General features: G+C 39.7%; 2 protein-coding genes across 2 annotated transcripts; one reads left to right on the top strand and one right to left on the bottom strand.

Annotated features, from left to right (window-relative positions):
* The first annotated feature begins 106 nt into the window (after positions 1-106).
* On the top strand, positions 107-6,485 carry rbm34 (RNA binding motif protein 34). Its single transcript, XM_017702441.2, has 11 exons — positions 107-341; positions 2,203-2,356; positions 2,464-2,585; positions 2,667-2,880; positions 2,983-3,042; positions 3,115-3,158; positions 3,264-3,347; positions 3,918-3,981; positions 4,104-4,146; positions 4,251-4,369; positions 6,052-6,485. The coding sequence occupies exons 1-11, from the start codon at positions 316-318 to the stop codon at positions 6,415-6,417; spliced, it is 1,296 nt and encodes a 431-aa protein (XP_017557930.1). The 5' UTR covers positions 107-315; the 3' UTR covers positions 6,418-6,485.
* On the bottom strand, positions 6,477-14,268 carry tomm20b (translocase of outer mitochondrial membrane 20b). The gene is made up of 5 exons (XM_017702443.2): positions 14,034-14,268; positions 10,389-10,435; positions 10,017-10,098; positions 8,979-9,121; positions 6,477-7,769 (listed from the first exon to the last, which is right to left on the bottom strand). The coding sequence occupies exons 1-5, from the start codon at positions 14,155-14,157 to the stop codon at positions 7,725-7,727; spliced, it is 441 nt and encodes a 146-aa protein (XP_017557932.1). The 5' UTR covers positions 14,158-14,268; the 3' UTR covers positions 6,477-7,724.
* Positions 14,269-15,602: the final 1,334 nt, after the last annotated feature.

The following is a 15,602-nucleotide window of genomic DNA, read 5'->3' as shown; positions in this document are numbered from 1 at the left end:
AATAGTACTGAAGCAATTATTCAACAGTTACTCAAACTGTATGAAGACACCGAATCCTGCACATTTATAGCTCTATAAGACGCAATGAGGGTCGGAACCCACGACTTACGACGGTTTTGCTATCGATGGGGAAGAGAAGCTGGTGCACCCGTGGCGGAGGAGCATGTGGAGCTTTCCGTGCTGGAAAAACTAAAAGATTTTCATATTTTGCTGGAAGGATAAGCGCTTATAAACAGCTGTGTGGGCTCAGTTTTACAGTGAAAACGTAAAAGCCGACGCTGAAGCAGCGAAAGTAGCGAGAAGAACGCCGAAAACATGAAGAGGAAACACGCAGTTCAGAGGTTCGTGGTCTCTGTTGCATAATTTGGGTTTGAAATAAATATGCTAAAAGTTCTTACCGGTGGAGTAAAATTCTTCTTAAGATGGAGCAGTTAAATTATATAAGACTATATACACTATAAAAAAAATCAGTCAGTCAGTCTAGGTACCTTTATGTAATCTCGGAGTACACTCACTCACAATATAGAGCAGAGCCAACACAAAAGACAGGGATTAAAAAAATGGATAGTAAAAAAAAAAGAAAGAAGAGAAACCATAATAGTCAATTTCATAGTAAAAATAGTATAAGCAATTAATAACCCGTTCAAATTGCAACAATATAGCAGCTTAATAACAGATCAAATAAAACGTGTCAAAACCTCGGCAATCATCAAATAAATCACGAGTAATAAAAGTGAAGCAATAGATAAAACATACCAAAAATTATATTAAAAGTAAGTGATCCATCAGGGGTTCTTTAGTAATAGCTCTAACCCTAACCATGAATTCTATAGAAAACCGTTTCAGGCTTAATTTGTTCTTTATGTGGTAAAATGGGTCTTCCTGTTGATGGAGAATGTGTTGTATATGGCTTTTCAAAAATGGTTCCACATAGCACCAAAAAGGGGTCTGCTATGGTTATGGTGTCAAGCTTATAGTAATAGAACGCTTCTTAGTGCAGTATAGAACCATATAGCTACAACACTTTCTCCAACAGTCTGAAGAACAATTTCACCATGCAGATAACCATTTAAGCATGATATGGTTTTAAACAGGACCGTTCCCATTGAAGAACCCCATTTTTTTAAGAGTGTATTTAAGAGTAGTTCTAACTCTAAAAGGAGGCTCATAGGAGTAGTTCACAGAAAATCAGGTTTGACCATTTTTGCTTCTACCCCAAACAAACATAGTGAGTTGGCCAAGACAAGTTTGGTGTGTGCTGTTTGATTCTTTAGTTATGGAGCTGTGAGGCTAACATTGCATCAACAAATAGACTTATGCATCAATCAGCCATAACATTAAAACCACCTCCTTGTTTCTATGCTGTATTTAGGAGCTCCACTCACTTAATAGGCGCCCTTTTACTCTGTCCCTCAATGGTCAGGACCGCCACACAGCAGGTATTATTTTAGTGGTGGATCATTCTCAGCACTGCAGTGACACTGACATGGTGGTGGTGTGTTAGTGTGTGTTGCACTGGTACAAGTGGATTGGACACAGCAGTGCTGCTAGAGTTTTTAAACACCTCAATGTTACTGCTGGACTGAGAATAGTCCACCAACCAAAAATATCCAGACAACAGCGTCCTGTGGGCACTAATGAAGGAATAGAAGATGACTAACTCAATCTGTGCAGCAACAGTTGAGCTGCTGTCTCTGACTTTACGTCAACAAGGTGGACCAGCAAGGTAGGAGTGTTTGGTAAAGAGGACAGTCGGTGGACACAGTGTTCAAAAACTTCAGCTGTACTGCTGTCAGATCCACTCATACCAGCACAACACACGCCTAACACACCACCATCACGTCAGTGTCACTCAAGTGCTGAGATCGATCCACCACTCAAAAAATACGTGCTCTGTGGTGACTCCTATATGGAAAGTAGAGAGAGTTTACAAACAGTGCAATGATTTTAATGTTATGGCTGCTCAGTTTGTGTACATCAAACTCTATTGTATAAGCCTCAAAGCTCTACTAATAAAGCAAATTTGACCAGTCGACTACGTTTGGGGTAAAGTTGAATGTTAAGTAATTTTATTGTGAACTTCTCCTTTCATTAAAATATGCACTTATTCTACTCTTCACTGAACATTAACAATCCATTCTGTAAACATTACATGCATTTGGATTTTTATGGATTTACCACTGACCGTATTTTCTCTTGTAGTGAGGTGGCAGTGAGTAATGCGGGACAGGATTATGTTGTTGGCCTGGTGTCAAGCAGCCTGGGTGCAAAGCAAACCACACCATCGACTGGATCTCTGTCCTCCCTATTCTCGTCCGCATCCTCCAACACTCTTGTCTTTGTTCCAGCAGCAAAGGTAGGCCCACACTATTGATGAACATCAGAATTTGTAAGTGCCTGATGTCATGACTGTCTCTTGAATAGGTGTTTCATAGTAATGATTTGTCTTTGTTGTTGGTCCAGGTTGAGCAGAAGACCAGCTGTGTAAAACCTGAAGCAGGGCAGGTAGCAAGCAGTAAAGAAGCTCTGAAACAGAAGAAGACTCCCAAAGAAAAATCAGCAGCTGAAAAGAAACTACAGAGCAGGTTTTTCACATTGCAGTACATTGTTTGAAAATACAGTTTGGCTTGGTTTTAAGCAAATCAAATCCTCTGTCTGTCTTTAAGGGAAGCAGCCTTAGAAAATGCAGATAATGAAGACGTAGAGAAAAGTCCAAAGAAAGTCAAACACAAAGCTCCAAAATTACACTACGACAGAGGAATGCTAGAAGATGAGCAACCAGCTAAGCGACGAAAGATTCAACAGAACCCAGCAGAGGAGAGAATCAAATTGAAAAGGACTGTATTTGTTGGCAACTTGCCTGTCAACTGCAAAAAGAAGGTAGTCCATCGACCAGCATATCTACCAACAGTTTTGAAGGCAAGTTTAATAGCATGCACTGAAGATCCATCATGTGCATTGTTTGTTTCTCTGGGTTTGTAGGACCTGAAAAGGATCTTTAGGGATCTGGGAGGCATTGAATCAGTTCGATTCCGCTCAGTGGTAAGTGTTTTCACATTTCAGCTAAACGTTACATTTTACCTGGCAGTAGTTTTCTGATGGATTCTCTTACAGGTTCGGGAGGATCCATCAATATCACGACGGCTAGCCACCATTCAGTATGTGATAATCTTCTCAGCTTCTCATGTAAAGTAAAGGGTTTAAGTTTTTTGTGTGTTTTTGTGTTTGGTTTTTAATGAGGTAGCTTCGTTGTTCCTTTCTAGACGCCAGGTTGACCCCAAAAGGCCAAGCATCAATGCATATGTGGTCTTCAAAGAGGAAGAAGGGGCAGTGAATGCTCTGCAAAGGTAATAGATCTTGGAATTAATAGGAAAATCTTTTATTGGGTCAAATATTTAAATGATAAAATTAGGTGTTTTCATATCACAGTTTATTATTAGATTTTACTTAAAAAAAAGAACATTTTGTAAATCAAACAAAGTAAGTGCTGGTGTTCAGAAAAATAGATGGACCATGCCAGAGTACAGACATCATCATTGAATGCGTTTGAGATTATTTGGATTGTGAGAAGCAGAAAAAAGTTCTATGACTGAACTTTGGAGGTGTGGAAAAAGCTTTTTTTTGAACAACTGAAAGCAAGTCTCCTGAAAAGAATGGAAGCTGTAATAAAGGCAAAAGGAGGACACTAACAACTGAAAAGATATATTTAGTTGAGCAGGCTTATTTGTAATTTTGTTTTTTGCTTTCTTGCCTGATGCTGAAAATTGAATAGTTTGTACTTAATGGCCGTTATGACCAGAAATTAAATCGATAAAAAGTGGTCTCTGACTTTTGTGCAGCTCTAAATATATGAAGAAAATGTACTCTGATACCACCTCGTTCATCCAATAATCAAACTCCGTGGTATTATTTTATAGGAATGGGTTGGAGATTGAGAAAGATGTTTACATCAGAGTGGATCGAGTTTCTAAGCATCTGTTGGTGAGTGTCTAACTAACTAAAACTAATATTAACTTGCATTCATAATGATTGTGATTTCTTGATGGCTCTCAGTTGGAATATATTCAGAATTTGTCATAGTTTTATATATTTTTTTTCTCTAGCATGACCATAAGAGATCTGTATTTGTGGGAAATCTTCCATATGGTAAGTGTCTTCAAGTCATTTTTGTCTTTAGTCAGTGTGCATTTGAGTGTACAGAAATTATATCTTCTGTAATTTTTCCTTAAGAACTTCACCTTTCTTCACAGACATAATGGAACTCCCTTTGCGGAAACACTTTGAGGAGTGTGGAAAAGTGGAGGCTGTGCGATTGGTGAGGGACCACAACTCCGGTGTGGGAAAGGGCTTTGGTTATGTCCTTTTCGAGGTGAGATCATCACATCATAAAATATCATTAATCAGTTTGATATGGTACAATGGTCTCCATTCAAACAATTTTGATACGGAATAAGAAAAGCCTAAAAAAGTGCCTAATGTTAATTTGTTAAAGCTTGCATTTTAATTTTTTAGTCAATTAAAAGATTACAATATTTGAAACAGAAGCTGTGCTTCATAGCGTCTAGACCTAATGTCCAAGCCGCAAGCTAATGTTATGCCCAGGTTAACACATTAACCACAAGCTAACATGCTAGTCATAATACAACGCATGAATCAATGCGGTTAGGATATTCACGATCAGGCATAACATTATGACTGTTTCTATGCTCATTTTCCATTTGTCAGATCCACTTAATATATAGGTACATTTTGCAGTTCTACAGTTACAGACTCTAGTCCATCTGTTTCTCTGCATACTATGTTAGCCCCCTTTTAACTCCAGTAATGCTGTGTCTGATCCGCTCAGACCAGTGCAACACACACTAAAACACCACCACATCAGTGTTATGGCATTACTGAGAATGATCCAACACCCAAATTGTACCTTCTCTGTGAGGGTTCATGAGGGTCCTGACCACTGAAGAACAGGGTAAAAGGGGGCTAAAAGTATGCAGATAAACAGATGGACTACAGTCTAATTGTAGAACTACAAAGTGCACCTATATAGTAAGTTGGGCGGATTAAATAGACAATGAGCGTAGAAACAAGAATACATAGTGTTATGTCTGATCGGTGTATTGCATCGTTACATCCTTATAATGTTTTCCATCTTATCATTTTCTAGTATGGTTGCATGTTAGGGAAGGAATACATTGTGGCTTTTTATATTACAATTATGATTTGTGTTGTATATATTAAACACAGATTTTATTGATTGAGATAGTGGGAAGGCGTGAAGTATGATATTACTGGTTAACCCATTAAATGGCCAGGGCCAAGTTTTATTACATACTTCTGTACCTAAAGAATTGCTCGGCCAATTTTTTCTAATGAATTCCTTGTAGTTCCTAAATAATACGCCTAGGGTTTTCATTTTTTTTGTTTTGTTTCTTTTGTTAGTATAATTGAAAGTAACATTAGGGTCATGAGAGAAAACATGCCAAAATATGGTGTGTAGGCTGATGCAAGTCACCCTGTAAAGCCTGAAATAATAACTTGGAGGCCAGAGGTGATTTTATGGGGGTAATTGCTGTGTAATAAGTTAATTCATTGACTTCTGTGCAACTATGTAAATCTTGTCAAGGTATTATAGTTTTTCTAGGCATTTTGATTTATCTGTTGAAGAGAAAATAAGTTGGATAACATACTGAAGCCAAAAGAAAGTGTGCAAATGTGAAATTTGGCCAAAATCTTAAGACCCAACTATCCATTGTCAATTTTAAAAACTTTAATCATCCTTTGTGTCTTTCTGGTTCTATAAAGCCTGTGGTGCTTGGACCCCAGTGATTGCTATTTGTAGTGTAGTGGGCACTTAGCTCTCATAGCTGTTACAACATAGAAATAAATATTCTACATCAATTTCAGATGAAAACTAAGTGGAAGCTGACTGTCTTGCTTGCAACCACTGTTGATCTTTGTTTGGACACCATTTAGAAGTGATGGGTTTATATGTTTGTGTAACAGTATCTGTTATTACGCTGTGCGGAGTAAGTCGTTTTCCTGTCTTTTCAGAACGCAGATTCTGTAATGCTAGCCCTGAAGTTGAATGGTTCCCAGCTGCTTGATCGGACGATCAGGGTGAAGAGGTCAGTGAAGAAGGAGAAAGAGAAGAAAAGCAACCGAGCTTCAGGGAGAAATGCTAAAGGACAGAGTGGGAAAGGTGCAGGGAGGAGGAAAGGACCTCAGCCTGGAAGCTTTAAAGGTGCCAAGAGTGCTGAAAGCAACAAGTCAGCAGGACAGTCCTTTAAAAAAGGTTTTGGTAGGGGCAACAAAACATCAACGTCCTTCACAGGGGAGATGGTGGATCCCAGCACAAAGAAGGGCAAAGGACTGAAAAAGAGATTTAAGCCCAAGAAAAATAAGCCTGCAAACATTTAAGTGTTTCCTCAGTGTGACCGTGTCTTGTAACATTTCCGTTTAAGAAAAATAAAAACGTCACGGCTTCATCCATCTTTTATTTTGAGTTTAAAAAAGGAGACTCTCCATTACAAATCAGCTTACCAAGAACAATACTCAAGCACCTTCAAAAGTACCGCAAACGAGTAATACGTAAGACATTCTACATGATTTTTAAAATAACTTGATGAATGTTTTTCCATGAACTCAGGAGGTCAACTGCAAAGCTGAATGCATGGGTTATAAACAAGTACTGCAGTAATGCAAGAACTTTGCATAATGTTTTGACTTTATAGTAAAGTCATATGCAGAAGTTGACAAACTGCTGCTTTTCTAAGTGAAAATAAGTTAACATCCTCTTCAGAAAACACACTTCTGCACGTTTTAATGCAAGACTACTGTTAATTTGCTGAATTTAACAGGTGCATAAAATCTGTGCAAAAGTTATGGTTTTATTTTCTTCCAATATATTAACTTAGCAAATAAAGCCATATTTAAGTATGTTCTCTGTACAGGATGTGTTAGAAAATCAACAAGACCTAATTTAGTCAAACATCTGCATACAACTGTGGCTTTGTACAAAACTAAACAGCCTACTTTCTAAAACATTCAGCTCTGTAGTTTAACCCCCTGCTTTCTTGACCTGTTCTTTCATACAACTAAATGACTCGATGCTGAATAACTGATTAGCCTAGTGAGTCTCAATCCCAGTCCTGTTCACACTGCATTTGTGTTCTACTCAACACGTCTGATTAAACTCCTCAGGCACCCACTAACCTCCTTCACAAGCTTGGTCAGAAAGGGGAAAATGTCTAGAACGTCCAGTGCATGTATCCCCCCAGGAATGGAACTGAAAAATCACTGGATCTGACAATGTAAACATTTTGTCTATGGCCAAGGAAGAATTGGGAACAATGTGCAGCATTTGCTTGTTGCATATTCGCTGATTTTTAGCACAAATATATTGTCATAAGGAAAACTGGAAACATGACAATGCCTCTCATTCATTTACACATTTGAAAACACTAATCACTGTTAGTTACCTGACAGCATCAAGCTAGAGGTTAACAATAGGTCGCCAGACATTAAAAGACACCAATATTTTTAACAGATGTTAACAAATTACAGGCTTGTGTAGCCTTTACAGACAAATTAGTGTTTATCAGAAAAATTCTGTGTGGCCACTATATAAACTGGGATGAAACAGGAGAGTGATTTGATGGTGGACGAGTAAAACAGCTGTGAGAAGGTTCCACAGAGGAGCGTCACATAAATAACAGGGCCTCTTCTTACTCCACATCGTCATCACTCACGCTCTGTGCGCTAACGATGCGCTGTAAGAAAGAGGGGAACAGTTAGTTTATAGAGCTGACATCTTACATTGGTTCAACTTGATTAACCTTATTTCAAGGTTGGGAAATTAGTTTTTCCACAATATAGGCCCTTTAAAAGGTGAATTAAGGGCACACTAGCAAAATTAAAGATGGAATCAAAGCTACATCAGTTGTAAGTGGTTTACTCGCATCCTTTAGTGGTGCTGCAGTAGTGTCTAGTGTGAGATTTTTTTGGTTTAAAGACTAGGCACGACCATGTCATATTGCATTTTGAGGATGGAAGGTGGTGTAGAATTTCATTAGCTAGCAAATGCAGAACAAAGCTAGTTAGGCAATGTGACTGCTAGGGAGTTATTTAACTACAGTAACAGTCTTTCAATCACTACAATACATAAAATGGATCACTCAAACAACAGAAATGACTTGGCTTGCTGTCCGCCTTACCTGATCAAAGCTAAATTTAGCAAGGTAACATTATCTAGATATGTTCTCAGTTTGGCCTCTTTTCTTTGGCTGAGAGGGTAAAATCCTCACATATCCATTTGTCTTGAATAATGACAATCACTGTTTCCTTTACAATCATCACTGATATTCAATGTTTGATATGATGTACTAGGTTTGGTTGAAGTAAGATTTGTTTTCAAACCCATTTGCAAAAAGTTGGGAAAAAAAAATAAATGTAAATAAAACAAAATTAAATGATGAGCAAATTTCAGTGATCTTGTCATGAACTTGAAGATTAAGGAAGTGGGTTAAATCAAGCTCAATTTTAAATGTTAACCTTCTTAGCCTGTCTTCAGTTCACAAAAAAGAAAAAAGAAAAAAGGAAATGCTGTTTTCCCATTACATTGCTGAGATGTTGACTATCACTGAGGGAGCTCTGAGAGAGAGTTTTAGAATTTGTTCCACAGTTTTTACTTGTAATTACTCAAATTACAGCACCTTCTCCGGTAAAACTAATCAAGCGCCAACAGGGTTTATTATTACAATGGGATAAGCCATCCTCCAATAACTTGTCACATATTTATTAGTAGTTAGATGCTAACTACTAATAATTACCCAACTATGTCTGACATGTTCTTTTGATTACATTCCATACTGAAAACTGATGTCCACCATATTTGCCAAGACGCCAGTGAACAGCATAAAGAAGCCATGGACAAACAAACCATAGCATAATACAGCAAGCACACTCCATTTGTTCCTCACCTGACTGATAGTGGGCAGTTTGGTGAGGAGCATCTGGAAGACCGGTGGAGGCAGAGTCTGCTGCAGCACTTGTAGGAGCTGCTGAGGCTGACCACACACCGCGATGGCATTGGTCAGGTGGTCTACTCCTTTCTCATAGTCTCCTAGAAGACAGAAGAGGAAGATGATTATAGTCCTACTGTATCAACTAAAGCTGACTGATATAAAGTTCATAGATTTTTCCTACATATTACTGAATATGAATTAGAACGTATAGCAAGTTCATAACCTGAAAATAGGGCGGCACGATTTTGGCAAAATATATAATTGCAATTTTTATGACCAATATTGCGATTATGATTTACATCGCAAATGTCTACTACTGGCTAAGAACACCAATACATTCTTTTTTTAGTTTGAGGAGTGAAAGCCTAACACAGTGCTCTGGCCTGCTGGTTGTGTGTGTTTGTGATGTTTGGTTACTTCTGATTAGTCAAATTAATCTAAAAGCAGTTCACAAGCTCCATATAATTAGGCTAAATTTCCCCACTATATAGAAAACCATGAACACTCAACTAATCCTTTACATGATTAAATGGCTCTTTGCATCATGATCAATGATTATTCAGATGGATGGAGAATGTGTTGTATATGGTTCTCTATAGCACCAAAAAGGGTTCTGCCCACACATGCCGCAGGTAGGCAGCATTTACATTGTAGTAATTTACAGTCATATACAGAAGTTAGGACACCCCTGGGAAGTGACATTTTGTTGATTTTCTATGCACACTTTCGCACTCTAACATACAAATACTATTTAACTAAACTGAACTGTGCAAACGTCAAAGCATGTTTTATATTTTGCATGTTTAACTAGCATGTAAACAGGAACTGTAGACTAGTTTGCAGAAAAATACCATATTTAAGTAAACTCCCTGCAGAGGATGAGAAACATTTCACTTGGAAAAACAACACGTAATTTGACAGGGGGTGTTCAAATTTTACATTTGTACAAAAAAAAAAAGAAAAGAAAAAAAAAAAAAAAAAAACGAACCCTACCCTGTGCCAAGAGTTCTTCTCCCAGCTGAATCTCCTCGAGGAAGAATTTCTGAACAGCCTCAGCATCCTTAAGATCTGGTAGCTAGACAATGCATGCAAATTTCAGACCAGACAGCACAAAGTGCACAATGTTCATATGCATTATATCAAATTCACATCGTATTTGGTCGCTTTTACGTGTCTGCCAGTTTGAGAGGCGTTACAGTTTGACCACTCAGCAGTTAACTTTGATTTACTCACAGTGGAAACTCTTTTAAAAAGGGTCCACTGAGGAACAGAGACTGAAGTGGAACAACAACAACAACAAAAAAAAAAAACCCCACAACAATAATAATAATAATAATAATAATAATAATTCAGGACTGCCCTTACCCTTGATAGCCCAGCTTTTTCTTGTGCTGCCTTCTGCTTCTTCCTTCCTGCAAACAAAAAACAATTGCTGTCTGTTTTTGTTTTATTTTTAAAATACATTTTATTTATATTTTATTAGATACACCTGTTCAGTTGCTTATCATCACAAATAGCTAATCAGCCAATCACATGGCCGCTCAGTGCATTTAGGCATGTAGAGGTGGTCAAGACAACTTGCTGAAGTGCAGACCGAGCATCAGAATGGGGAAGAAAGGGGATTTAAGTAACTTTGAATGTGGCGTGGTTGTTGGTGCCAGACGGGCTGGTCTGAGTATTTCAGAAACTGCTGATCTACTGGGATTTTCACACACAACCATCTCTAGGGTTTACAGAGAACGGTCCGAAAAAGAGGAAATATCCAGTGAGCGGTCAGTTGTGTGGATGAAAATGCCTTGTTGACGTGAGAGGTCAGAGGAGAATGGGCAGACTGGTTCCAGATGATAGAAAGGCAACAGTAACTCAAATAACCAACCAACATCTTTGAGGAACGTTTCCAACACCTTGTTGAAAGTATGCTACGAAGAATAAAGGCAGTTCTGAAGGCAAAAGGGGTCCATCCTTTTACTAGCAATAATAAATCAGCAATAGAAATTAGTACCTAATAAAGTGGCCAGTGAGTGAGTGAGTGAGTGTGTGTAATTTTACACACACACACACACACACACACACACACACACACACACACACATATATATATATATATATATATATATATATATATATAGATAGATAGATAGATAGATAGATAGATAGATAGATAGAGACACACACACACACAATGTTGCCAAAAGCATTCAGTTATCCATCCAAATAATTGAATTCAGGTGTTCCAATCACTTCCATGACCACAAGTGTATAAAACCAAGCACCTAGGCCTGCAGACTGCTTCTACAAACATTCGTGAAAGAGTGGGTCGGTCTCAGGAGCTCAGTGAATTCCAGCGTAGTACAGTAATAGGATGCCACATGTGCAACAAGTCCAGTCGTGAAATTTCCACACTACTATGGTCGCCAGCTCTTTGCAGGGTCGATCACCACAGACCTGCAAACTTCATGCAGCCTTCAGATTACCTCAAGAACAGTGCGTAGAGAGCTTCATGGCATGGGCTTCATGGCCGAGCAGCCAAGCCAAGCCTTACAACACCAAGCACAATACAAAGCATTGAATGTGGTGTAAAGCACCGCCACTGGACTCTAGAGCAGTGGAGACGTGTTCTATGGAGTGACGAATCATGCTTCTCCATCTGCCAATCCGATGGATGAATCTGGTTTTGGCAGTTGCCAGGAGAACAGTACTTGTCTGACAGCATTGTGCCAAGTAGGGTTGGCACAATGCTGTCAGACAAGTAGGGTTGTTTTTCAGGAGTTGGGCTCGGCCCCTTAGTTCCAGTGAAAGGAACTCTTAATGCTTCAGCAGACCAAGAGATTTTGGTCAATTTCATGCTCCCAACTGTGTGGGAACAGTTTGGGAACGGCCCCTTCCTGTTCCAACATGACTGCGCACCAGTGCACAAAGCAGGTCCATAAAGACATGGATGAGTGAGTTTGGTGTGGAAGAATTTGACTGGCCTGCACAGAATCCTGACCTCAACCCGATAGAACACCTTTGGGACGAATTAGAGCAGAGACTGTGAGCCAGACCTTCTCGTCCAACATCAGTGTCTGACCTCACAAATGTGCTTCTGGAAGAACGGCTAAAAATTCCCATAAACACACTCCTAAACCTTGCGGAAAGCCTTCCCAGAAGAGTTGAAGTTGTTATAAACACATATATACACACTATGAAATCTTCAAAAACATGTAATTTACTGGACATATTGTGAATATATGGAATTTATGCCTGTATGTCATGAAAACCTACACATTTTCATATATCTGCCTATTCAGCATATGGCAGTTATAGCCCTGTCCTTACACACAGCAGCCAGAACTGCTTTTTAAAGGAGACAATACAGGACAGCCAATCAGAACTGAGCTCTTGTACATATCGGTATTAAAGGCACAGCAACAAAAACAAAGCTGTTGAGCTGTTCGATGAGATAAAGACACGTTATGAAAATGTTCATGTAGAAATGAATTACAAATGTAGCTGATACATAAAACCTCACAGATTTCATGAACGGATCTCTGGAAAATACAAGACACAAGACACCAAGTTTAGTTCCAGTCCAAAGATTTAAAAACGCTGCGTCCAAATGACAGAAAGACAGCGACAAAGACAGAGGCAGAGACAGAGAGAGAGAGACACACAGAGGAGAGACCGACAGACACAAAGAGAGACTGAGAGACAGATAGACAGACATAACTCAGCCAGAGAGACAGACAGACACAAAGAGACACAGAGAGAAGACAGAAAGACAGACAAAAAGGAAAAAAACACACAGAGAAAATAGACAAAAAGGAAAAAGAGAGAGAGAGAGAGACACAGACAGATACAAAGTAAAACAGAGAAACGGACAGACACAGAGAGATACAGACAGACAGAAATACAGAGAAAGAGACAGACACGGAGAGACACAGAGAGACAGAGAGAAATACAGAGAAAGAGACAGACACGGAGAGATACAGACACAGACAGAGAAAAACAGAGAAAGAGACAGACACGGAGAGAGACAGAGACACAGACAGACAGAGAGAGAGAAAAACAGAGAAAGAGACAGACACAGAAAGAGACAGAGACACAGACAGACAGACAGAGAGAAAAACAGAGAAAGAGACAGACACGGAGAGAGACAGAGACACAGACAGACAGACAGAGAGAAAAACAGAGAAAGAGACAGACACGGAGAGAGACAGAGACACAGACAGACAGAGAGAAATACAGAGAAAGAGACAGACACGGAGAGAGACAGAGACACAGACAGACAGACAGAGAGAAATACAGAGAAAGAGACAGACACGGAGAGATAGAGACACAGAGAGACAGACAGAGAGAAAAACAGAGAAAGAGACAGACACAGAAAGAGACAGAGACACAGACAGACAGAGAGAAAAACAGAGAAAGAGACAGACACGGAGAGAGACAGAGACACAGACAGACAGACAGAGAGAAAAACAGAGAAAGAGACAGACACGGAGAGATACAGAGACACAGACAGACAGACAGAGAGAAAAACAGAGAAAGAGACAGACACGGAGAGACAGAGACACAGACAGACAGACAGAGAGAAATACAGAGAAAGAGACAGACACGGAGAGAGACAGAGACACAGACAGAGAGAAATACAGAGAAAGAGACAGACACGGAGAGATAGAGACAGACAGAGAGAAATACAGAGAAAGAGACAGACACGGAGAGATAGAGACACAGACAGACAGACAGAGAAAGGATTCTAATACACTGTCAGCTACTTTAGTTGTACTTATTTTCGGCCCGCAGCTCCAGACGTCGCTAATCGCTAAAGGTACTGACTGTATTCCTCTCTAGCTGAGCTTGAGTCTCGGCGGCGCCGCGGACGGACTGCTGGTTGAAACCCTTCAATTTCCAGGCTAAATCCGTTCGAATGGACTTCATACTAGAACCCAGCCGATAAAACAGTGAACTGACAAACACTAAAGTCGGTAAATCAGCGCGGCTTCGCGCGCCGATACAGCGCGAGGCACTCACTCTCTCTCAGCTTGCGCTTGAAGTTCGGGTCGCTCCGTCGCTTCCTGTCGAAGTAAATACAGTAACCGACAAACAGCGCCGCGCCGACTCCGGCCGCGATAGCGCTCGTCCTGCCGCCCATCATGACTCCGAACCACACGCGGTGTAAAAGCTGCAGTTTCAGACGCGGGAGGGCAGAATTATTACTGAGGGGGTCTGGGCATGACCCCTGCAGCAGAGGAGGAGAGGAAAGACCCCATTCTGCAGGCGCTTTCCATGAGGTGACAGCGGAGCTGCCTTTCATATTGCCGGTTCAAAAAAAAGACGTATGGCCAGAAAGACAGTATATATATATATATAAGGCACACGACGTGTGTAAGACCTGGCATCAATGTATCGTGCGCACAAATGGATTTTAACTACTGTAAAAAATAAAGTCAGGAAAAAGAAAACAGTTCGATCTGAATTTATTTTAGATCAGAACTGTGTCATCCCGAAAGTGGCCGCTGGATGGCAGTAGCGAGCCACGGCAAAATTGCTCAGAGTAGACAAATCACTGCTCAAACCCCTCAGGAAAACAGAGGCCGTCATTTTTGACACGTTAAAGAAGCCAAAAGCAATATAAAGTACCTTAGTAAGGTAATAGGCTATCATGAGCTACACTCTTGAAAATGATGCTATTCAAGGTTCTTCAGTAAGGGGGGTGGTTCTCTTTAGAGCCATGAGTTCTGTACGGGAACATTTGCTTAAATGGTTCTTTGCATAGTAAAATGGTTCTTCAGATTTTTAAAGAGCGTGCCAGCAGGACTTCAGTTCACTTTGGCCTAAATTCTACAAGTCTCTGGAAATGTATTGTGCTGTAAAATATATTGCCTCCATACGTGTTTTGATGATGGTGGTAGAAATGTTAGTTTGAAAAGCTTCCATTGCTGTTCAAACAGGTTCAGTAAGATGTGGTGAAGGTCACATCATGCGATTTTCATCATTTTCATACTCATCAGACCATTCAGTGACCCCTTGAGCCCTGTAAGAAAAGAGACCACTCCCATCAGGACGGCAATGTCATCTTTGTATAAAGTTGATTGGTCAGACTAACAAAATGCCCCCCACAGCAGTACAGAGCCTCCATATCAAGCCTTCAGAGCTGCACTGTTCTCTTGGTGTACACTGCACATGCACTCTCCCACTCGTGGAGAACATGGTGAAGGACGATTCATCTGACCATGTCACTAATTTTCATATCTCAGTAAACCAGGTCTGATGCTTTTACACCATAGAACATGTAATATCTCTCTCTCTCTCTCTCTCTCTCTCTCTCTCTCTCTCTCTCTCTCTATATATATATATATATATATATATATATATATATACATAACCCCAATTCCAGTGAAGTTGGGACGTTGTGTAAAACATAAATAAAAACAGAACACGATGATTTGCAAATCCTTTTCAATCTATATTCAATTGAATATACTACAAAGACAAGATATTTAATGTTCAAACGGATAAACTTTATTGTTTTTTGCAAATATTCACTCATTTTGAAATTGATGCCTGCAACACGGTTTTTGTACATTCTTACAGTCCTGT

Source organism: Pygocentrus nattereri, chromosome 15 (genome assembly GCF_015220715.1).
Source record: "Pygocentrus nattereri isolate fPygNat1 chromosome 15, fPygNat1.pri, whole genome shotgun sequence".
Classification (NCBI taxonomy): Eukaryota; Metazoa; Chordata; class Actinopteri; order Characiformes; family Serrasalmidae; genus Pygocentrus; species Pygocentrus nattereri.
The sequence above is the reverse complement of the archived record's forward strand: the minus strand, read 5'-3'. Positions and strand labels throughout refer to the sequence as shown.

Coding starts and splice junctions, on each gene's coding strand:
- tomm20b (XM_017702443.2), bottom strand. CDS start 14,157: ATGATGGGCGGCAGGACGAGCGCTATCGCGGCCGGAGTCGGCGCGGCG. Junction 10,436..14,033: donor CAAGCGCAAGCTGAGAGAGA/GTGAGTGCCTCG, acceptor TTTTGTTTGCAG/GAAGGAAGAAGCAGAAGGCA. Junction 9,122..10,016: donor AGAAGAACTCTTGGCACAGG/GTAGGGTTCGTT, acceptor TCTGTCTTCTAG/GAGACTATGAGAAAGGAGTA.
- rbm34 (XM_017702441.2), top strand. CDS start 316: ATGAAGAGGAAACACGCAGTTCAGAG. Junction 342..2,202: donor AGGAAACACGCAGTTCAGAG/GTTCGTGGTCTC, acceptor TTTCTCTTGTAG/TGAGGTGGCAGTGAGTAATG. Junction 2,357..2,463: donor TCTTTGTTCCAGCAGCAAAG/GTAGGCCCACAC, acceptor TTGTTGGTCCAG/GTTGAGCAGAAGACCAGCTG.